The sequence below is a fragment of the Propithecus coquereli genome, unplaced genomic scaffold, assembly GCF_000956105.1.
Source record: "Propithecus coquereli isolate 6110/MARCELLA unplaced genomic scaffold, Pcoq_1.0 Scaffold104, whole genome shotgun sequence".
Taxonomy (NCBI): Eukaryota; Metazoa; Chordata; class Mammalia; order Primates; family Indriidae; genus Propithecus; species Propithecus coquereli.
In genome coordinates this window covers 2,533,580-2,558,582 of record NW_012134303.1, presented here as the reverse complement: position 1 = coordinate 2,558,582, position 25,003 = coordinate 2,533,580, and the positions used below count along the sequence as shown (strand labels likewise).

Sequence of the window (25,003 nt, the reverse complement as noted above, 5' to 3'; positions counted from 1 at the left end):
CTATGATTCTAATCTGTGGTCTGCTGTGGGGTACCAGGGAATAGACCCTCAGCAACTCCAAAGAGATCGGAGAGAGCCCGATCCTCATCACCAGAGAAGACCCCCAGTATTTCACAGTCCAGGAGACTGGGAATGCCCTTGGTGTAAAGCTGTGAATTTTGCACAGAGGGAAGTTTGCTTCTTCTGTAGGAGGGCAATCTGGCTGCAAAGCCTTTGAATTCAGAAATGGGAAATAATTTCCAGAGGGAGGGGTAAGGTTGGAAGGGGGCTGGGAAGAATATGGGGAAGGGGTAGGTGGGAGGATGGGGTAAGGGAGTTTGTAAGAAAGGTAGAGTCCGAGCTGGTGGGGGAGGGGGCGGGTGGCCAAGGGAATGTATAGATTTGGGAGGTAGGTAGACAGACAGACATGTTTTGATGATGCCGTTTGTATTTCAGAGCATTAACATTCAACCCCCCAGAACTGCTGCCGCTTCTATTTGTGTGTGTGTGTGTCTCTCTCTCTCCCCACCCTATTGTCTGGTGGACCTAGGCACCCCACCCTCACCCCTACCTAGGCCTTAGATGATTGCAGCAAGAGTACACATCTGACCCATCCTGATCCCAACTGAATTTCACACTAGCAAATCTGAACACAGGGGCAGATGCTAGTCAGGATGGTATTGGGCAATGAAGCAATGAGTCACGTGGAGTTGGGGCCAGGGTCAGAGCATACCAATGCCACAGCTGAGATCTAGCCCTGGCTGCTGGGGAATAGAACTGGTGCTTTATAGAGACAAGTGTCTTTTAGAAGACAACAGTATGAGGTTCCAGGGAATAGACAGGCACAGAGGAGTTCATCCTGTGACTCCAGAGCCATGGAAAGTGTAGGGGTGACCAACCACTTTTTTTTTTTTTTTTGAGACAGAGTCTCACTCCCTTACCCTGAGTAGAGTGCCCTATCAGACTAACTCACAGCAAACCTCAACCTCCTGGGCACAAGCGATCCTTCTGCCTAAGCCTCTCGAGTTACTGGGACTGCAGGCATGCGCCACAATGCCTGGCTTATTTTTATGTTTTTATTAGAAACGGGGTCTTGCTGTTGCTCAGGCTGGCCTCAAACTCCTGAGCTCAAGCAATCCACCTGCCTCGGCCTCCCAGAGTGCTAGGATTATCGGCATGAGCCACGGCGCCCGGCCCCAACCACTTTTTACTTCCTGCAACTGTGCTACCTGAAGATCCACTTTACACAGATTCCCTTTTCTTTAAGCTAACTTGAGTGGGTTCCTGTTCTGGGCAACCAGATTATTTCTCAGTCAGAAATTGGTACCAGAAGAATAATTTCGAACAAAAAGACCATCAAAGAAAATGTTGGAACTGACGAGGGAGTTACATCAGGGTGTGGAGAGTAGACGGGATTCTGGCATCCCAAGAGTCTCCAGGAATGAACTGGATAGGAAGCTCATTCGTGTTCTGAGGGAGTTATAGCACGAGAAACAATCAAAACAGGCCTAGGGTTAACCTCAGGTTCATGCTGACTCAAATCCACACAGCAGAGATTTGCCACCCCTAAGAGAATCCCTCAGGGCTGCATACAGAGGATGCCAGCACTAGCTGCAGGCGAGGACTGCTATGACAGTGCAGCCATGACAGAATCCACCACAGCTTCCAGTGGGCAGAACCTGGGACAGCCTGATCTGAACAGGGAACTCATGCCACTGCCAGGGAGGTAAGTCAGCAACTGAGAGTGCCCCAGACGGTTTCCTGGTCTAGACCACGGGCCAAAGTGTGGTGCCACCTTGAGAGAGTCTCTCCCCCTACCTATCACCACGACGAATGTGGGAGGGGAATCTGCTACAAAGCTCTCAGTGAGTAAAGCAATGTGAAATACAACAGAAACATATCCCTTGGGGAAATCAACTTCCAGAAGGAGGGGATGAGGTGGGGGAGGATGGGAGTGGGTAGGGTAAGGGGTGGGTGAGGTTGGTCTGTTTCTCTCCCTCAAATAACTATGAGCAGTGTTGACAGGGACTAAATGTATGGTTTAGCCCACAGGTGGAAGGATGGCGAGGGCTTACAGCTGGACCAGACTGAGTCACAACTGGAGGAGCCCTGGACATCGCCCCATGGACCTAGAGACTCAGAAGCTGTCATGGCCCGGGAACATCCCTGCAGCAACTGGATGTGACTTTGGGTTGTCTCCTGTTGAGGGTATAACAGTCATCATCAGGATTTGGGGCCTGATCCCTAGCCAGTTCTTAAAGGGCCTGCACTTGTCAGAAATGTACTTGGGCTTATTAATATCCAGGGCAGGATTTCCCCACATTGGCACTCTTGACATTTGAAGCCAGATACGATTTTATTTCTGGAGCCTGTCCCATGCGTTGTAGGATGTTTAGCAGAATCCCTGGCCTGAACTCACTAGATGCCAGTAGCACCCATGCTCCCACACCACCCCAACTGTGACAACCAAAAGCGTCTCCACATGTCCACTAGAGGACAAAACCGTCCCTGGTGGGAAGCAGGGAGGCAATGAGGTATTTGCAAGCAGTCAGAACAGGAAAGGAATCGAAAGAAAAAAAGGTCACGGAGGCTGAAGAGCCCTCTAAGATAGGAGCTGAAAGGTGGATCTTCGTTCACTTTGGATCTTCTCGAGCACATACAGGGGAGTGGCGGGGGCGAAACAAAACTGCAGGACTCAGGAGTGAGTGGGAAGGGAGCGAGTGAGGCAGGGAGGGAGGCTCTTCTTCAAGGCCTCTGGGCTGTGAAGGGAGGGAGTGAGATGGGGTACATGGTTGAGGGATGTTCTTTTGTATATGGGAGACACTTGAGCCATCGGGAAGCAGACAGCTGAAGAAAACCTTGAAAACAAGAAAAATGTAAAAGATTGGGATCCTGCATATCGTGTCAGAGGCATGTCCACTGTATTGTTAAACTTTTAAAAAACCATATGATAGGACCTTTTGTTTTTTGTATAAAAATAATCCCCCGAAAGTTCTCGGTATATATGCCATGTATATTTGTAGACTGATGTTTGCTTTGTATTAAAGGTTTATGTTTGAATAAATGCAGCAAATGTCTGGAAAATCATTTAGCAAATAAGGTATTACCTAGGGAGAGTGGGCTCAGGATCAGGGGGTGGGAGGCAGTGGGGTGCCAGGGTATAGGGTGGTGTGGTATAGAGTAGGGGGGCAGGAGATAGAGGGCTTTTACTTCTTTATATACTTGTGTTTGATGAAAGCAAAATAATTAAATGTTCACAAAAATGCGAAAAGCAAAAGTAAGTTAGTTTATTGGGTGGATGGGTTTAGAAAAGTCACCTCTTCCTCTGGGGGAGAGGGGAGAAGGAGAGCAGACTCTGCTTATGCGGCTACGGGGAGGAAACCAAGGATGAGCCTGCCTTTGTGTCTGTTAGAGGAGGCACCTGAGGGTGAGTGAGGACAGAAGCTTAGGTGGAGATGGGACAATGGCACATTTAGGAATAACTGGGGGTGGGAGTGGAGAATTGGGAGGGATAAAAAAGAAAAGGATCAAGCTGCACAGAGGACCTGATGGGATAGAGCCCAGCTGAAAGAAAACCAAAGGGAAGGGCAGTGGGAGCCTAGGAGCGGCACCGGCGCTGGAGAAGAAGAAGGTGAGTCATTCCAGGAAAGGGACCAGACACAAATGTCAGTAATTTTGTTTGGATTTGGGTTATATGTTTGGTAGGATTACAGATACTAACATTTTCAACATTTCATGTGTTATGCCTTTTTAAAGTTCTAATAAACTAAAATTTAGTTCCATCACTGAATATCCTCTACAAACCCAGCAGAAGCAGTGTGACCTGGACTTTGAGCGCTTAGGCAAGCGAGCTTACTGACATGGGCGGCTAAAGCTGAAGACGCAGCTCTGAAGGGCAAGGAACGGGGGTGGACATTTCATGGAGAACAACGCCTTAGTCAAAAACTGGGTTTTACCTCTAGAAAAGCTATAATGGCCCTCTCTAGCCTTGCCATTTGATATAAGAGAAATGTCCAGGGAAACCTCCTTTGTTGACCTCCCTTTCTGATAACCTATTCATATGCTGGGAAGTAACACTTGGTTACATCTGTCTCTAAAATAATGGTAAGGAAAAATAAGCTATATTTTTTTAAAAACAACAATGCTCTTTCGTTTGTTTTACGTCATATAGGATCAAAGTCAAAAGTTGACGAGAGTGTTTATATAGAGACATTCCCTAATATATCTAATGGTACTGGGAACATGAGTATTACTTAGAGATAATCAGAATTGTCTGTGACTTTGCACCCTGCTATAAAATACTGGTATTCCCAGTATCATTCTTTCTACTGTCGCCTTGTAAAAATTGCCTTGTTGGCATCTATTTCCAATTGGTAAAACTCAAAATATTAAAAAAGGATTAATGTGAAGAAATTAAAAACCTCCAGATTCTAGTAATCTAAGGGTTTCGGCCAGTAAGAAAAAACCAACAAGTATGGAAATCCTGCTCTATGTGTGTGTACAGTGTATGAGGGGGTTACAGGAAGACCTTTAGACTGAGTTAAAGAAGGAGAGAGAGAGATCTCTTGTCTGGGAGTAAAAGAGAAGAATGTAAATATGAAATGTGGCCAAACCCCCTTCTTTGTGGGGAATCAGGGGAAGGTAATGAGAGGAGATCAGGGTAACAAAACTGAAAAAAAAATGCATATAGCATCTCTCTATCCTCACATATGCATATACTGCCTTAGTGTTGAGTGGGATCTGGTCTGGAACCAAGTGTGTGGAGATTAGTATTAGACTGGCTCTTGTTTTAATGAGATCAAGGCCTCAGGGTGAAAATGAACATTACCCTCCTACTTAGCTTTTCACTGTTTCAAAACCATAGATACAGATTGTACCCACAAAATATTAATGAGCTGTCCTGCCAAGGTGGATCACTCTTCACAGTGGTAAGAGAGTGGGGATGGCTCCATGTGAATTCATCATCATCCCTGAGAAAACCACTTAGAGTGCATGCTCTGATTAAGAATGCTGGGCTCACGCCTGTAATCCTACAACTCTGGGAAGCAGAGGTGAGCAGATTGTTTGAGCTCAGGAGTTCGAAACCAGCCTGAGCAAGAGTGAGACCCCGTCTCTACTAAAAAAAATAGAAAAGAAATTAATCGGACAACTAAAAATATATAGAAAAATTAGCGGGGCATGGTGGCGCATGCCTGTAGTCCCAGCTACTCGGGAGGCTGAGGCAGAAGGATCGCTTGAGCCCAGGAGTTTGAGGTTGCTGTGAGCTAGGCTGACGCCACGGCACTCTAACCTGGGCAACAGAGTGACACTCTGTCTCAGAAAAAAAGAAAAAAAAAAGAAAAAAAGAATGCTGGGGTCAGCGGCATTGCCTTTAATAAAGGTAGCGTCATAGAAGGGAATTTGCTCCCTTTAAATATACATTTCTCTATGCAAACATCATCTGCTAAAAATGTGCCTTATTACCTGACTGCAAGTTGAAGTGCTCATTGTGTCTTTTGGCTTCTTTTTTAAGAATTGGTTAATGTCTTAAGATCTCATGGTTCAAAAATATACCTGAAACCTCCACATAGCAAGGGTTAGTTAGTGTTAGGTTCGCACTCAGAAAAAAGGCCTTGATAAACCCAGGTTCCAGCCAGGCTCAGCTCCTCCCTGTTTTTCTGTGTGCACAGCCCCTGTTTTACTTCCCCCTTGACCTTGAACATTGTTTCATCTGCCCGGGAAGACCTCGAATGTCACCACCTGTTTAGATCCACAAGCACCATCTCAAACACCTCTGATTCTGTAAGACAAAAGCTATTTTTCCCTAACCTCCACTATACTACTACTTTGTATTTCTTATATTAATAGTGTATATCATTTTCATTCATATGTGATGGGATAAAAGCTAGTAAGTTACTGTTTGCAGCTTTCCCCCTCTCCTTGCCTTCTAAACCTAATTCTCTTTTTGGCTACATGGGTCTCTTCAAATCCAGCAACTGCTACAGAGATTCTTGCTATAACAGATCTGTTCCTGGGATTTTACTGTGCAAAATAGGAGTAATGGGCAGAAGGAGCTGAAGAATTGCGAGGATCAATGCCAGTTTAATTAAATTACATTGGAAAAGGAAACAGGTGCTTCTTGCAAGGAAAAAAAAATAAGCACTAGAGGATGAGAAAGGACAAAGAGAGGAGAAACATACAGGGAATGGATTCCAGGAAGAGTTTTTCAGTTGGTGATTAGAATGAGGAGTGATGAGAGAGGTTTCTGGGCAGCTGTGGCATTACAAGACATATTAGGAGGGAAAGTAATATGAAATGATGATTTTAAAGTGCTGCAGGGGATTACAAATTGGCTCCTCCTTGATGTTCCTCAAGGGACAACAGTAAATACTTATATATTCAAACTTTCAAAAATACGTTTTGTTGTGGGACTACATTTCCTAGGATATAACTCTATGATGAACCACATGGGATCTTGTCTTTTATTTGAGTGGTGCTTGTTTGATCGTAATATGTATACATGTCCTTATTCCCCTTTTAATATGTTAGAAGTCGGGAGCTCTGTAATTTACTTTTGCTTCTTTTAGTACCTTCCACACAGGAGGTACTCAATAAATATTTGCTGAATGAATAATAGTAATAGATACCTGAGAGGTGAAAGGATATTGGCTGAGAAATATCACTTTTGTTAAAAACAAACAGACACAAAACTGTAGTTAGGAAGGAATGAGCTCTCATTGGTGTTCCTCTATGAAATATTTTAACTTTGAGGTGAATGGACAGAAGTGGTTTCATGAAATGAGTTTTTGAAAAATATAACATTTATCACACCTGATTATATTACTCTAGCACATTGTCATATATTTATGTGTGTCTCTAATTGATTCATCATGAGACTTACATCTTAGAAGTTTGGAAGTCAGAAGAAAAAGACAGAAATAAAGAGCCAGTTAAGGATATACCGGCTTTAGAGTTCTTCCTTTTCTTCTTTGGTAGAAAACAACACTTAAGCACTTCTGTATAATGAGCAGAAACTGAAAAATGATCACAAAGGTGTTCAAATCTATAAGACAAGCAATCTGGTTCTATCTTGGCATATTCGTACTTTAACCTGATGCTCACTTTTTGTGAATTTAGAATCTCTGTTTCACTGCCCTCTGTTACCCATCTTTAACCAACAGAATTCCATCCTCATCACCAGACAATATTATACACTGAGGAAACAGAAAACAGAACCACCAAACTTTATGGAGGCAGGAATTAGTATAAGTAACTATAGTTGTTTTGTTGTGATATACAAATATACATTTCTATAAACAACAGTAAAAATAGGTAATGAGAAGACAGTAGAACAAACCAATTGTGTGTATGAGCTATGGAGTCACACAGACCTGTCCCAGTCTCAGCCACCATTGACAAGCTCTGTGTGACTGGGCAAGTTCTTTAGTCTATGAGAGTATCAGTTTTATCATCTTCAATAATATTACCTACCTCCTCGAACTATTCTAAGGATTAGCACACTGTTTTCATATAATGAGGGCTAAAAAATCATAGTTAGTAGTAATAGTGGTAGTGGTAGTAAAAGTAGAAATAAGAGATGATGTATGGAGTGTTTACTCTATGTCAGCATTGGTGCTAAGTGCTTGTCAATATTCTCTAAAGTAGTACCTATGATCGTTGTTTTTTTGCACATCTTCTGTCTCAGGTAATAGCACCATGATTTACTCAGTTGCTTAAGTCAAAAGCAATAGGATTCATCCTTTATTTAGCTATTTCTCACATCCAGTACATCAGTATGTCCTATCAGCTCCTCCTTCAGTACATATCCAGGATTCATTCATTTCTCCCTGTTTCTATAGCTACCACCCCAATCCAAGCTACCATCACATCACTCCTCAACTAACACAGTTGCTTCTCAAGTTGGTCTCCTTGCTTGGGCCCCCTATAATTCATTCTCACCAGGGCAACTAAAGTCATCTTTTTAAATGGAAATCTGATCCTCTTAACTCTCCAGCTTAAAACAACAACAAAATACTCTCATTTTGCCTCTGGTTACTAATAAAAATCAACTTCTTATTCTAGTCCGCAATATGCAACAGGATCTGGCTTCTGCCTGCTTTTCCAGCCTCATCTAGTACCATTTTCCCCAAGCTCACTCTATCTACTGTATCCCTCCATCCAAACTTCCCTTTTTTAGCTTTCTTAAATATAATAAGCTTGTTCCCATTTTATGACCTCTGCATTTGCTATTAACTTTGACTGGATCACTCTTCCCCCAGATTTTCACAAGGCTCCTTTTTGTCATTCAGGTCTCAGCTTATATGTTACTTTCTCTGCGAAGGCCTTCTTGAGCACCCAACTGAATGTGGCCTCCCACTTACGCCTGGAACATGATGCTTTTTTATTCTCACCCTAACCATAATCCAGTGTAGTCTTGTGAATTCATTTGTTATTTTTAAGTTTCCTCCACTCTAGAATGTAAGCTCTACGAGAATAGGCACTTTAATCTGTCTTGTTCAATGCATATATCCAATACTTAAAGCAAGTGTTCAAATATTTTAGATTGAATTAACAAGTGAGTCTTCATTTTCCATGAGAGGAAAGCAAGGCACAGGTTACACAGCCATAATATACCATTTCTCCTTCAGATACTGTTGAGTCAGAACCAATGATTCAGAGTTTGCAAACTCAGAGTGCCCTGGTTGAACCTGAGTAGTCATATAAACTGCTCAAGTTTACACAGCTGGTAAATGATAAAACTGCAATTCAATCCTAAACAGTCCAGCTACAGAGTTCATACTCTTAATATGATACAGTAGTAGTCATAGTAATATAGAACATTGCACCATAGTGTTAAGTATAGAAGAGTCCCTGCTAGTTCACACCTTTCTGTAGTAAGTCCTTAAAAGAAGATCATTTGTCATAAATTTCTCATGGGTCCATCATCATGATTGGCACATAGTACTTCTATGGCACAAAAGGCCATAGAAGTATCTAAGGGATACTTTCATTGAAGTTACTTCTCATACCTAAGACTAGAGTCATTGTACATCTTCCGTCTCCTTGTTTCATCACTGACAGGAAGGAAGGTGGAGGAGAAGAACCAATTTATAGTTATAGAATACTTCAGACAGAATACCGCTTCCATACACTGTGGCTAACAGGAAGGAACCCTATATTGACCAGTGCATCTTTCATGGTGACTCTGATAGCCACACATGGGATTAAGCTGGGATTTAACCAGTTGCCACATACAGAGGCACCATTTGAGCCTACAACTGAGTGTTCAAATGTACACTAGGGAGAGAGGCCAGTTTCTTCTAGTCTACCATATTCTTATAGAATGTTCATTCTTCTGCTCTACTGTGATGCAGATGAAACCAACCCCAGCCATGCTGTAAGATAAGCACACCATCGCTCTCAGGGTTAATGTTGGAGTCAGAATCTACTAGTTCAGAGTTTGAAAACTGAGTTCACTGGTTGCATCTGATTTTGTGCTTTTTTTTGGGAGGAGGAACTCCCAAAATATAAAAAACTGAGAAATTTCACACAATTATTGAGATTTTATTCAATTATTCAGATTTCAGATTTCTGTTCAAAAAGTCAGAAGATCTGGCAATGTGGGCCTATGTCCCTAGAGTCCTCCAACATTACGAGGAAAGGGAGAATATGAGGAGCAGGAAAGGAATTTAAGGAAGAGTACCTGATGGACCAGGATGGAAACAAAGAAAATATGATTCTCGGGAAATCAGATAAAGAACATATTATCAAAAAGAACAAAGTAATCAAATGTGCCAAATGATCTCATAGGTCAAGTAATAGGAGGACAGAAAATTGACCTGACCACTGGATTTAGCATTTTTGAGGTCACTGGGGACTTTGGTAAGAATAGTTTTGGTAGACTGGTAAAGGTAAAATTTTGAATGAAATGAGTTTTCTAGAGAATGAGGGTAGAGGAACTCAAGACTAACTACAGACAAGTCTTTCTTCTTTTTTTTTCGGTATTATTGAGGTATAAGTGATACACAAAGTACGATTTAATGGGTATAATTTGATGGGTTTTTACATATGCAAACACCCGTGATAAACCTACCAGACAACTCTTTTTTGAAGTAGTTTTGTTCCAAATGGAAATAAGGAATTGGGGACACTGTCTGGCAGGGGAAGTGGAGTCAAGAGGATGTTTTTTAGATGGCATAAATAGAGACATGGCTATATGCCAATTGGAAATAATCCATTAGAAATAGGAAAGTCCATGACATGGAAGAGAAATGGGAGAATTTTTCAGGTAATGTTCTTGAGTAGGCAAATAGGGATAGAAGTTAGTATACATGTGAAGTGATTGGCCTTAGATACGGATAAGGCGAGTACTTACAAGATGGAAGGCAAAGTATGTAGGTACAGAAGCCAGTAGATGGGTGCATTTAGTGGAAGTTCTCTCCTGATTGCTTTAATTTTTTTTCTTTTTTTAGTGAAATGGACAGCAAGGAGGAGGAGACAGAGATTTGAGGAGAGGAGATGATGTAAAGTGGTTACCTAGGCAGACGGAAGACTGTATGGTCTACGAATATATAGTGTGTGTGTCTATATATATATATATAGTATACATATTGTATATACTATATATATAGTATATATAGTATAGCATATACAGTGTATGTATAGTATATATACTATATATAATATTATATGTGTTATATGTACATATATATACACACACACACTATATGGTATATATAGTATATATATATTACCTGGTAGCATTTAAGGTTCATTTGAGGTTCATAATAATGAAGTTAAAGTGAGACTAGTCAACACTGTTAGATATTTCCTTCAACAAAGTTCAGCTGCAAGGATACAGGCACAGTGTGGACAGGGGGGTTTACACAGTGTTGTGGTTTTACACAAGCAAAATGAAGGGAGAAAGGGTCAAGAGAATCAAGAGGGTATATATGGGAGTGATTATAATGATTGATCATTGAATTTAAACTATGCTAGGCAGGAAGAGAACAGGGACAGTGAAAAAACTTACAAGATCAATGAGCAAGAGGACTTGCCTGGGATCAACAGATTATTGCAGATGGAGAATAGAAAAGAATGGAGCTAGAAAAACAGGGGTAGTAGAAAGAGAGCAGAATGCATGAAATGAGATTATTGAGGAAAGTGCTACAACCTCCAACACTCCAAAATGTTTCAGGTGGCCTGTCACACTCATTGTATTACCTTCTGGGTCACTGAAAATATCTTGAGTTTGCTACCTCTGAAATAGTTTAAAACCTTAATTCTGAGCAAAATGACCACAAAACAGAAAGTCACTGAAGTTTGTGTCATGTTACCAGGGTTGAAACTAAAAAGTATATATGAATACCAGTGTTACGCAGCTCACCAGTGACTATTTGAAATCAATTCTTGTTTTATGGTTATCAAATATGACCTATTAATTCTTACAAAGAAGGTAATCCTGCTGACTCAACTGTAGGCATTTGCTTCCCTCCAATAAACAAACTGAACGGAGCTGAAATTACACAGCTAATGTATAACAACAGTATGGTTATAATTCTAAACATTACAACATATCTAATTCATGTTAAAGAGATGAAAATAAAGCACAATTGCTATTTCTTTGTAAATCTAAATTTTCTATAATTTTATAAACGAGTAGATTATCAAATTTTAGAAGTTGAAACATTATTTTGTCAGGTTAGATATGTGTTCTTCTATGTATAATTACTATAAAAGACAATGAAATCAGGCTCTTCTACTTTTAAGCAAAAATAGGTAGAAAAAAAATAACTAATTGCATTTCATTTTAGCCTACACAGGCCAGAGAAGGCATTGCCGCTGTCTCAAGGCCCTGCCGTCCTATCTTCATCTTTTCTGAGGTCAATTAATTCTATAAGATGCAGGCTTTCATTTTTCTGACAAGAAACTATCTGCTCTCCTGGAAATTGCTATCCAGGCAACCAACTTGTGGACACTTACCTTTTCGAGGATCAATAGTTAAGTTGGAATTGAATTATGAGAAATGTTCACTGTCCTTGAAAATCTATTGGTAACTACGGTGGGGAGTAGGGAGGGAGCGTAGAAGGTTGGTAAGAGCTGTTCCTTAGTGTCTGAGGTAGACTAGGACAATCACTTTCCTTTCTAAAGTCACATGTCTCATTACAACATGGCATAAAGTGAATCCTATGATACACATTCAATGAATGTTTGTTGATTGAAATATAAAAACTTGCTTGTATATATTACATAGGCAGTATCATCTAAGGGCCATTAAAATCAGGCAAAGTTACTGTACACTTATATTTGTTTGTTCTTTTTGTTTTTTATTATGGAATATTTCAGACATAGTCCAAAATAAAAAGAATATAATAAACTCTCATGTACCCATCATATAGACTCAAAAATTAGCAACATGCTACATTTCTTCGAAAAATATATCCACCCCTCTCAACTTCTCCAGTGATATTCTTTTGCTTGAGTAATGTTTATTAAAAACTGAACTGATTATTCACATTTGAAAAATCAAAGTAAATATCATGCCTCTGGACTGGATAAATACACTATGAAACTCTTTAGAAATAGTTTATGAGGCATTCATATTTTGAGAACCTCATTTATTTCAAATACTCTTATCATTTTTATCCTATTAAATCATGCCTCCATTGATAAAATTGGGTTGATTCTCAGACTAGCACTGCCTCTCAAAATATGACTCAGTTCTCTGCCATTCTTCTATTACCAACCCATTAAAATGCTGAGAAATTCAACTAATCACTTGAGACTGGTCAAAGACAAATTTAAAAATGAGTGATTGGCTACTGAAAGGTCATAAACAGTAAACTTTTTTTGCTATGATACAAATGGGTGGAAACTATTACTAAATAGTTGATATCTGCATTTTAAAGCACAATGGAATCAATATGTAATAGGAACTTTTAATAAGGCCAATAAAGCATAGAGAAATCATTCATAATTATCTTTAAGTGGTAGCAAACAGGATTTTAGACGAAAACTGACATTGTCAAATTAAGAGACTTATTTATTATGAATGTTGCTGTCCTATCAATTGCACAAAATAACTTATATGGATTAAATTTCTCAATTGGAATAAATTAGAAGTCAGTGGCCACTACGAAATCTGAAAAACAGGCTCATTATTCACAACCAAATGCTGGCTATTTTCACTTATGAATTTCTGGAATAGATTTATGTATCTTTGAGCTGACAAAAGGCTGCTTGATTCATTTAGAATAGTGGTTTCTCGCTTGAGCCCAGGAGTTTGAGGTTGCTGTGAGCTAAGCTGACGCCATGGCACTCTAGCCCGGGCAACACAGTGAGACTCTGTCTCAAAAAAAAAAAAAAAAAAAAATGGAATAGTGGTTTCCAAACTTTTTTTTTCCTTACCGAAGTACACACGAGGGGTAATATGCGAAAGTTCCATCCACCCCATTAGTCCCAATCGCTCCCTAACACCTGTCCCATAAATAAGTCACCAGTTATGCTTGAATCTAGGCCTCTGCTTAGTGGCATCCCATCTATTTCTCTTCTACTAATTTACATGTGAGTTGAGAACCACTGACTCAGATAGTATCCAGTAAGGGCATAAAAAAAGTCAATCTGATATGTATTAATGCTTGAAAGAGTGGGACACCTATAAGAAAGGACATCAGGGACATGGGAAAGTTCTACTATCCCTAAAGTACTCCTTAACAATCTGTGGACTTGGGCATTAAATAGTGTAAGGGCTTTGTTTAAAAGTGAATAGACTGTCAGTTGAGAGGACCTAGAAGCAACAATACCTCAATAGCAATGAACACACCTAGCAACAAAACCTTGGTTTCTGATATCATTCTCCATTTAAGAATATCAGGGCTCTTTGGAAAAATGGTTGATTCTAGAATTGAGGCAGGAAATATACAAGATAAGCCTAAATTACTTTTCCACAGTATAAGGAAACAATTAAAAAATGAAAACCCACAATGATGGGGTTATATCAAACAGACAAATGAGACAACTGAAAGAGCTTCTAATGGCCAAAGGTAAAAGAATTTGAGCAAGAAAAGAAAGTAGTATTGCATTATAGCTCAATGTATAATATAAATATCCGTGAGTGCATACTGATATAAATAAATGATTGAATAAATAAATAAATGGAGGAGAAGATACAAATCTCTCATGCAGAAGAATTCCTAATAATTGATGGAGATAGTCCACCCTTAAGGAGGGGGAGAACAATTTCCCCATCTGAAGTGTGGAATGTGAATAATGACTTTCTTCCAAATACTACAGTATGAAAAGGGAGAAAAAAAGAGTAACTTTATAGTGGAGAAAGACAAATACTACCTCAACCCACATGATCAAGGTCAACATCAACAGCGATGAGTCATATTGATATTTTATGCCCTTGATACAATATGATGAGAATCATATTATTCCTTTGTGGCCTGCCTCCCAAAAACATATTATCCCAGCCTAACCATGAGAAAAATATTAGATAAATCCCAGTTGAGGGACATTTTACAAAATATCTGACCAGTATACCTCAAATTGTCAAGGTCATCGAAAACAGGGAAAGTCTGAAGAACTGCCACAGCCAAGAAAAGCTTAAGGGGGCATGACAAATAAATGTAATGTGGTATCAGAGATAGGATCCTGAAATAGAATAAAGGCTTTGAGGAAATCTGAAAACAGTATGGACTTTAGTTAATAATAATATACCACTGTTGGTTGATTAATTGTAACAAATGTACCACAGTCATGTAAAATGTTAACAAAAAGGGAAAACTGAGTATAGTATATTACAGGAACTCTCTATATTATCTTTACAACATTAACAATTCTGTAATTCTAAAACTATTCTAAACTTTTAAATTTTATTTCAAAGCGAATAGTGGATTTTCATCACAACACTTATTGTAGGGTCAAAAAACCGGAAACAAAATATATGCTCCTCAATAGGAAAATAACTGATTAAATTGTAGTATCACAGAATATTAAGCAATTCAGAAAATTATACACTTAAAATAATGAATGAGTTCTCTAGCAATTGATTTAGAGTGATTTGCATTATATATTTCTACTAAGAAAATGCAGAGATCTCTGTAACCCTTCAATTTTGTTAAGCAATGAGGGGAAAATCTCCATGTAAACATGTTTGTATAATTTAAAAAGTAGGGAAAATGTATGTAAGGATAAAGTTGTTAACATTGCTAGGAACAGGGGAACGAAGTTAAAGGGGAGAAGGGAAAACAAAAGACTTAACAAGACTGAGGATATAAGTAGGACAGGGTACGTAGCAATAATTAGTTCAATAATTCATCATAAGCTTATCACCTGCATCCAGTGCACTGATGCTTTACACATAAAACTTTAAATCTATGAAAACAACAAAAAGTGAATAGGGGAAGGGGGAGGAAAAGAGATATTTTCAGATGGTAGGTTTTAATGAGGATAGAGGATGGAGAGAGCGCAAGCAGGGAAAGAGTAGCAGCACCCTAGAGAATATAGTGTCAGTCACTAAAGCTGAATTACACCTACTTCTCAATTTTGCCAAGAGCTGCCCAGGTAGGAGAAAATATCGCTTATCACTAAGGGTGTGATCAGAATGATTGCTATTCTGCCAAGATCCTGGGGATTCTGCCCACCACAAACAGAGACTAAACTCATCATTTGTTCCCCCAACCTCCCCCAACCCCAAATCACAAAATTGATTCTTCGAATGCCTAGAAGGCTCTTTATTTATACACCACCTTGTTTTCCTGGCCTTTTCAACAATGAGGCCTCGCCAGGGGCTTCCAAGTGCTTTTGATGAAGAAGTGACATAGCTTTGGCATCAAAGTCTACAGGATACAAAAATAGGGAAGGTCTGCATTTCCAAGAAGTTAAAATCAAATAGGAGAGTGCAGGTCCCTGGTGAGCAAGATCAAAGATTCCCAAAATGGCAAAATTGAAAGGTGGCTTAAAGGTCATCTCAGCTACCTGCTTCAATACCCAATCCACTCTCTATCTGTGATGCTGGATGATCCTAGCACTGAGGTGGAGGGGGAAGGGAGAACATATTATAGAATCCCTAAAAAAAAAGAAACCAGCTTTCTTTTCAGTATAAACTTCTTGCAAGCATGGACTGTATCTGTGATATCTCTCCAGTATAGTACCCTGAAAATCAGGATGACTATATTTACAGAGCTCCATGTTCAATATTTAGACACAGTGGATTCGAACATACGGTGCAAAATCTACAGGAGATATCACCAGTATCACATTTGCTGAGATATCTCCCAGCAGCATTTGAAGCTATTTTCCATCAACAAGGAAGGTGAGACCTTGGCCTAAATGATACTTTAGGTCATTTTGATGGCCAGATATCAAGATCATTCAGCCAACTGGCTGTATGTAAAAATAACTGCTAATATAAGACCCTGGAGGAGAGGTGGGATTAGGGAAGAAATGAGTCACAAAATTTTTTAAATTAAACAAGCACACACAGTAAATGAGAGTCCTATTTTATGAAAATCTGATGAAAATTTGCTATGTAGTTCCAGTTGAGAATTAGAATTGAATTTACCGAAACTCCACATGCACTACGATCTTTCAAGAACACATCCACTGTAATGTGAGACACACCTGCACACACTCCAGACCCAATCAAAGGAGTCAGCCTTGCAATTGAACAATATTTTCGCACAACACTCACCTTAAAACACAAGTGTAGAATCCACTGTCTTGTGCTTCAGCTGAGTGAAACCATATTGAATCTTCCTCTTTGCTCATCCTGACCTCCGAAAAGATGATGGGCTCTTCCAAATCACCTTTGTTTTTGTACCACATAAGCCTGAGCCCAGTGCTCTGGGCCATGCTATAGTTGGTGCGAATATAACTGTAGAAAAGGGCACATTTCACTCGGACTGGTTCACCCACCAAAGCCATGTATGTCTTGAGATCCACTGACCAGTCAATGCAGCCATCCACTGAAAGAAAATCAGAAGAGGCATGACATGCAGTGAGCATTATTGATAATAACGGTAAGAGCAGTAATCATTGCCAATATGCACTGGGTGAAGTGCTTTACACAGATTATTTCATTCAGTCTTCCCAGTGACCCCATGAGATAGATTAATATATTGCTTAGATCTTAGCAAGCAGAACATCTGCTCTAGCCCTTGCCTTCAAAGTGTTTTCCAATCGTCTGCAGCAACCCTCTGCTTGGGGTAGACCAGATGCTCCAAGGAGTTCCAGCACACATGCTTATAGGGTTATCCTGGGACACCGTGGCCAGGTCCCAATCCCAACAGAGTGGCCTCACAAGTAGTTTGCTTCTGCTAGCCGAGCAGCATTTCCATCACATAATCATGTGAAATTGGACTGCTAGAATGACACTGACACGTTGGTTTTAGGTGACTTGTATTGTTTATACGGGAGGCCCCACGAAACAAATATTCCCAAGAGACCTCTGCACAATTTAAGAGCAGCCCTGAGACTAATGCTTTTATTCTTATTTTCCAGATGAAGACACTGAGATGCAGAGAAGTTAAATAACTTTGCCCAAGGTCACACAGCTAATAAGGGGGGGGGGGAACCAGTCTTTGATTCCAAATATCGTGTTCTTCACCCCTACCCTATACTGCCTGTGCCTAGAATTGTGACAACAATCACTGTGTTATTTATTTGCTTTTGAGAAAGTAAATATCGAGGTTGAAAGCAGTGGCACCTAAAGTGATTATCTGCTATTATATACATGACACTTTTCCGTGGTATGTCCTATTAATAGCAGATATTTAATCACGAGTCAATTTCTCTCTATACCCTTAGGCTTCACTTACTGCTTAGCTGGTGTGTGCTCATGGGAATATATTATATTAATGTCAGCTTTAGTCAAATAACATAAGGTGAGTAAATCTACCATTAAAGAAACACATATGGAGTAAATTCCTTCTTTTCCAGAAGGGTTAGAGGTGAGGTGCTTTGGCTAATTTCATATGCTACTCAATATAATTAGCATGGATATTTTATCTCCAATTGCTTCTTTTCAAAGAATTTCATCACATTATGCTACATCCCTTTATTGACTTGATTACCATTTATAAAATAATCATTTCATAAAATGTATGAACACTGCAATTTTAAAATTGTATGTTTTGCTTATAATTTTCTGAATGAATCCACTTCCTTTTTTAGATGTCAAAAACTCTGTAACCCAGTATGTGTAATCTTTTAACCTCAGTTGTCAGGAAGCTCAGAGGTAAGTGCAATGCTGAAGTGTAATGACTATCTTACCTCAGGATTTCACTTTCTCTATAGGAGGAGTTCTTGAACTGGGGTTCAAGGAAACACAGGAGGAGGGTGCCTGCATAGACTTCAAGATTGTTGGCAAAATAATGTGCCTATTTTCATAGGTATGCTTTTCTGGGGAGATTTTCCACAGCTCCTTATCAGATCTTCAAAGGTCTAGCGCCCACAAAAGTTTTTGAACTCTATGGTTTCTGATCTCTCTGACATTATTTTTCACTGCCATGCTGCATATGGGCTTTTATTATAAACTGCCTCAATTCCTCTTATATAGTATGTGAGGCATCCATTAGAAATAAATAATTAACTCACTTTATACTGAAAGGCATTTGGATTTTTTTTTTTTTTTTTGAGACAGAGTTTTGCTCTGTCACCTTGGGCTAGAGTGCAGTGGCATCATCATAGCTCATAGCAACTTCAAACTCCTGGGCTCAAGTGATCCTCCTGAATTAGCCTCCCAGAGTGTTAGCATTACAGGCATGAGCCAGGCATTTGAATTTTCTATAAGGATTGGGGGGTACCAGATTCATCCCTATTGATTTTGATGACCGTTTTGCACTTTAAAGCCAAGAAGGTAGAGTGGATTGGATTAAATGTGTACTGATCACTGGTTATCCCTTGGGGGTCTTTTTTTATTCTCTCCTTGCTTATTTACTTGTTATTGTCACTCTTCATAACTGTCAACAATGGGGCGGAGGAAAATTTGCATTAGTCCAACTTTCTGGGTCATAGTAAATTATTAGTGATATATCTCTGGATTAAATGCAATTTTAATATTTATTATTTTATCATCTTTAAATGGGTTTTATATTATTACCATTTATGTATTGCCTGTGATACTGTTCTCGTACATTAACACAACCGAGATGTAACGATATAAACACTTGTTAGAAAATATATATTTTCTCATAGGTTTATTTTAAAGGTTGATTAATAGAAACAAAGAAAACATGGGGATAATAAAAAAAAGTCCTTTAATATTTCAGTTTTTGTTTTCCTCTAACCCGAAGACACACAGCAAGTGTTTCTAAATTAACAAATTTGACTTGGCAAAATAGCCTGAAACTCTATCATTACCTACTTGATAGAAATAAATTTTTAGAACATTTTGTCCCATTTGCTCCCTAAATCAGTTTAGTTGCCTCCTCTAAATGATCTGTTGCATAATCTACACCTTTACAAAGTTAACAATCTAGTTTGGTCCATTAGTGATGGGACATGGTTGGTACTGAAGATAATCAAAATATCTGTCCCTGAGTCACAACCAGCATGCTCAATGGCAGTTTAGGACATTTAATTGCCATTACAATTAGCTTTATCATACACTGAGAATTCATTTCCTTCTAAGTGCCATTTGAGAACTTAATGGACTTAATAGATTTATGGTCCCTTTTCTTCTGTCCCTTGCTTCAGGTATCAGAGAGGGAATATTTAGTAAGTTATAAGGTAGTCAGAGAACAGAAATGCAATAATGGGAAAAATAATTTATAAACATTATCCCCTTTATTCTTTTCCCTTAGTATTTATAGTACAAGGTTACGATATAAGGTATTTCAACAAACATGAGAGACTTTTCCCATAAAATAGCCCAAAGGCATGATACCAAGAATCCACGAAGGCCCACCTGACACCAAATATTTTCCTACATGAAACTTTTACCATTAGAAATCCATTCCCAAAAGCTTAGGCATTGTAGCCTGTCATCTAAAGAATATTTGACCACTGCTAGATTCCAACAAGGTGGTATGGTTTATTTTTATTGGATTGCTTGCTATACTTAGCAATCCAAGAGTGTATTAAGAGGGAATAGAATAGGATATAGCATGTTTATTTTTAGACTTGGGACCAGTGAAGCAACTAAGAAGTATAGAATGAGGTAAGAGGCCTGAAAAGACAGGTGACAAGCCAGCATGAAGGTGTTGAACATCTTGAGGTTAAGAGAAAAGAACAAGAGGTGTCAGAGGGTCACAAAAAGACAAGAAGAGGTAAAAGTTCACATACAACTGAATTCAACAAGTGCTATCAAAAGTTATGAACACAAGTGACATTTCTGTCATGAGGACGTTGCAATAACATGCCATATATTCACAGCCTCTTGCCTGCTGACTCTCCATACATTATTTGGCAAATAACTGAATGAGTAGATCTGTGATGCAACTGACAACATTGCAGGCTACAGCCAAGTTGGGGACATAGTGGAACTGAGTAACCCACAGAGGGTGCCAACCTTATCAGCACAGGCCTCCAATTGATGGAGCTAACCAGCCCTATTCTGGTCATAACTCCAGTGGCATCTGTATAAGCAAGCTCCCCACAGGGCTCCGGAGAAAAGAGTTTCCAGATAGACTGGCTTCTCCCACAGGTGGTTTTATAACTGGGTCTCACTGACCAGGCACAAGTGTGAATGGAGGCACTGCAATAAGGGAGACATTTTTCCCACCAAATAGCGAAATTCTGCAGTTGGACCGAAGCTGGCTACAGAGCAAACCCATTGAAAGTTTAAGTGAATTCATGTCTGCCTGCCCTCTGCTTCACAAACACTCAGTATAGTTGTAAATATTTCTGTCCCTCCATTTGAAAATACCTCCTATTTCTACATTATCCTTTCTCTGTTCACTCTTAAGTCTTATGAATGGCTATTCAAGTATTTAAAGAAAAATTGTGGTTTTGAAGATTCTCATCTCTACTCCCTTGGTTTAGATTTCTATAAAGCTCACAAAGGTATTACTTTTGGTTTAGACTTGGTGGCAGAAATGCTTTAATATCTGAGCTCTCCAAAACAATTATAATGGAGTGAAGGAAGCCACTTCTTTAAAACCCACATCTCTATTTTAATCATTTTCATTCCTATTTGCAAAACAAGTATATGCTTAGGGAGTTTGACATCAAGATTCAAAAAAGAAGAATATAAAGGGACATGCCAGCATCCATGCAATTTATTTTGCTAGCAGGAGATACCTAGGGGTAAAAAGTAGTGCAGTCCCCTGCAAAGTGCCATGGGTGACCAATGCAAACCCATTTAGTCTCTTTATAGATAAGCCTCCCACTTTCTCTTCAAGACAACCAGGGAGAAAGTCCGGCCATACCTATCTGCCGTAAGAACAAAGCCTTACAGTTTATAGATTCCCATAAGAAGAGATTATTATCAACAATAATTATATTATTATTTTAGGGAAAAAAGAATATTGTGTGAAGTAAAATTAGAGTCTCATGGCTATGATCATCACAATTTCTTATTGGGGGATAGGATATAAAGCTATGTATAGAATTGCTGATTCCGCAACTTTGGTCCAAATTGAAAATCCTGTTAGGTAAAATGGCTAATTAACACACGAGAAAATATTAAAGCTCCAGATACTGTAATGACGTTTCTTTCCATTTAAGTTCTTTGCCTGAGATGTGCCCCATAGTAGTTTATTATGTGGCTGTGATTAACAAATTCATTAGTAAAACCAGATGTTTTAACTATGTCAACTAAATGTCATTCACTTTTACCACCAGCTCTTTCTTCTGTTTGAGTCAACAGGGCAATTGTTGGGGGCAATTCATTAAATGACCACTAGAGGGAGAGCTGTCCAAGTTTTTGCGTAGTAATTATATTTCCTAACCTCTAAACCTAAGGATTTATTACTGATGAACCTCCGGTTGCTAGGGAGAGATCACAGCACAGTGTTGGGAATGCACCATTGTAGGTGACAAAGGAAGCCAAAAGTTGAGATTGCAGCGGAAATCTTGCTAAAATCAGGGAATCAGGCTACATATATACACGGGGTGAATGACTCAGAACAAAAAGGTATAATAGCAACAGCTATGGGTATTCGTTGAGCCCTTGGTACAGAACAGCTAAGCACTATGCTAGCTGTTTTGCACACATTTTTCTCATTTCATTATCATGTCAACATTGAGGGGGAGGGACTCTTATTATTCCCATGTTACTTATAAGAAAAAAAAAACCTCAAAGATTTTAAGTCACTTTCTGAAGTTTACTGAAGTCGTGGTGGCAGACTTCAGACCCCAACCCAGATAACTTAGACTCCAGAACCTGTAATGTTATTCACTGTGTGTTCTGTATACTACTTCCTATACTTCTCCTCGTCCCAGCTCGTGAGCCAATAAAAGATATGAATTTGCTTGGTTCTATCCAAATTGTCATATGTATTCCACAGAGTTCATGACTGTCCAGTAGAGTGGACCTTTCCAGCTGAGTGATATTACATCCCAAAATAATGACCATTGTGGGAGTACTAGCCATCAAATAACGTATGCCAATTATTTATCTATGAATTACATACAGTATTTACATATGAATGATAAATAATTCATCCACTTGATGTAAACTCCAAAGATCAGATCTAAACTTGAGATAAATTTTATCTGATCCACATCAATCTACTTATTTTGCATTATCCTTACAGAATACAATGTTATGCTCCCCGTTCTTAGTATTTTAATGTGGGAGTGGAATGCCTTCTATTTCTGCCTCAGACTCCCCACCTCACCAACACAAGTTTCTATGTATTTATACCCACCACAGTGGACTCTGTCTGCCTCAAGTGGGTACCCCACAGGCACAAACAAGTCAAATTCTCTCAAAAATGAATGGCCTAAGCCCCTGCTGCTGGACCTGTGCCTCCTTGCTCCCACCCTAAAATATGGACAAAGCTGTTCTTCAATCAATAGAAAAAAATACTGATCTTTAAAATTTCATCTGTGCATCAGTGTACATCAATTTATACTTCCCCAGCTCCATAAATACAATGAATGGTTATTGCTTTCGGTTTTTAAAAGTACATTTATATATTTTAAAAATTAGATTATATGCTTCCTTTTCACATTTTCACCCCCTACTACTTGTCAATGGGAAAGTTCTGCCTAAATGAAGTCCTTCGTCTCATTTCGACCTAGCTATTAGGCTTAATAATGGGCTGACAACCATCTTCATTTCTCTCTCATTATAGGATCTGTGTGATGCTTTGTCAAAATCATTCTTTAGATCTTTACCCAATGAATGAGCCCAATTACATTCTGGAGGTGAAGCCACAGTGAGGAATTACAACCAACTCCTCAACTCCTGATTACCTGAGGCCTGATAAGTCACCTTGGGAATTAGCTATTAGCCAGGAGCCCTTCTCAGATGAAGTGATGTTAATGCAACTGTGACTGGGGGAGACAGGATATCAGCACTGCCCACCAAACCTTCAAGCAGCCTTTCTGCTACCCCCTAAAATCCGGGATGCTTGACAGTGAGTTTCTTTCCCCTCCCAAATCTGCTATGCCTCCCATGTTTGCAGTCCTCCCAGCCAAAAACATTGGGAGTCATCCCTGAATCTTGCCATTCCCTTCCCATCGATCTTCCTCTATTCCTCCCATGACATTAAGCGTTGCCATTTCTGAAAAGTTACGAAAATCTGTCCCCTTCCTCTCTATCTTCATAGATACGGAAGTGTAGGCCCTTCTAATATATTGCGTGGACTATTTTAATATTCTTTTTTTCAGCGTTTTAAAGTTTTAATTAACAAATAAAAATTGCATATATTTATGGTATATAACATGTTTTGATATATGTATACATTGTAAAATGATTAAATCAAGTAATTAACATATCCATCGCCTCGCATAATTATAATTTTTTGTGATGAGAACATTTAAAATCTACTCTCTTAGCAGTTTGCGAGTATACAATACATTATTATTAACTGTAGTCAGCATGCTATACAATACCTCTCTTGAACTTATTCCTTATGTTTGACTAAAACTTTGTACGCTTTATCCAGCAATTCCCCATTTCCCACTATCGCCCCTGGTAACCATCATTCTATTCTCTGCTACTGCAAGTTCAGCTTTTCTAGATCCCACATACAAATGCTATCAAGCAGTTATGTCTTTCTGTGCCTGGCTTATTTCACATAACATAATGTCCTCCAGGTTCATTCATGTTGTCACAAATGACGGGATTTCCTAACTTTTAAAGGCTGAAAAGTATTCCATTGTACATTTATATATAAATATATACACACACATTTTTTTATCCATTCATTTGTTGATGGACACAGGTTGGTGGCATATCTTATCTGTTATGAATAATACTGTGAATTCTTGTAGAATACTTATGGTTTCCTGTCTTAGATTTAAGTCTGTGATCCATCTGGAATTAAATTTTCTGAGTGGTGACAGCTGTGGATCCTCTTTCATTCATCTCCATGTGGCTGGTCCAATTTTCCAAGCACAATTTATTGAATAGGAATTCTTCCCCCCAGTGTATACTGCTGTTTACTTTGTCAAAGATCAGATGGCAATATGTGGATGATTTTATATCTGGGTTCTCTCTTCTATTCCTTTGGTCTACGTCTCTATTTTTGTGCCAGTATCATGCTGTTTAATGACTATAGCCTTGTAGCATAGTTTAAAGTCTGGTAAAGTGACGTCTCCAGACTTGTTACTTTTACATAAGGTTGCTTTGGCTATTCCAGCTCTTTTCTGGTTCCAAACAAAGCACAAAATTATTTTTTCTAGATCTCTGAAAAATGACATTGGTATTTCGGTGGGGATTGCATTGAATCTGTAAATTACTTTGGGTAATATGGACATTTTAACATGTTGATTCTGCTGATCCAGGAGCATGGTATGTTTTTCCATTTGTTTACATTATCTGCAATTTCACTCCTCAGTGATTCGTAGTTCTCTTTATAGTGATCTTGCACCTCCTTGGTTAAATATACTCCTAGGTATTGTATTTTCTTTGTAACTATTGTGAAAG

The 25,003-nt window shown here is 39.0% G+C and overlaps 1 protein-coding gene across 1 annotated transcript in view; it reads right to left on the bottom strand.

Annotated features, from left to right (window-relative positions):
• Window positions 1-16,968, bottom strand: part of IL1RAPL2 (interleukin 1 receptor accessory protein-like 2) — a 538,096-nt gene extending 521,128 nt beyond the window's left edge. Inside the window, exon 1 of the mRNA XM_012644526.1 lies at window positions 16,655-16,968. Coding sequence (XP_012499980.1) covers window positions 16,655-16,968 — 314 coding nt within the window. The remainder of the gene's footprint in view (window positions 1-16,654) is intronic.
• Window positions 16,969-25,003: the final 8,035 nt, after the last annotated feature.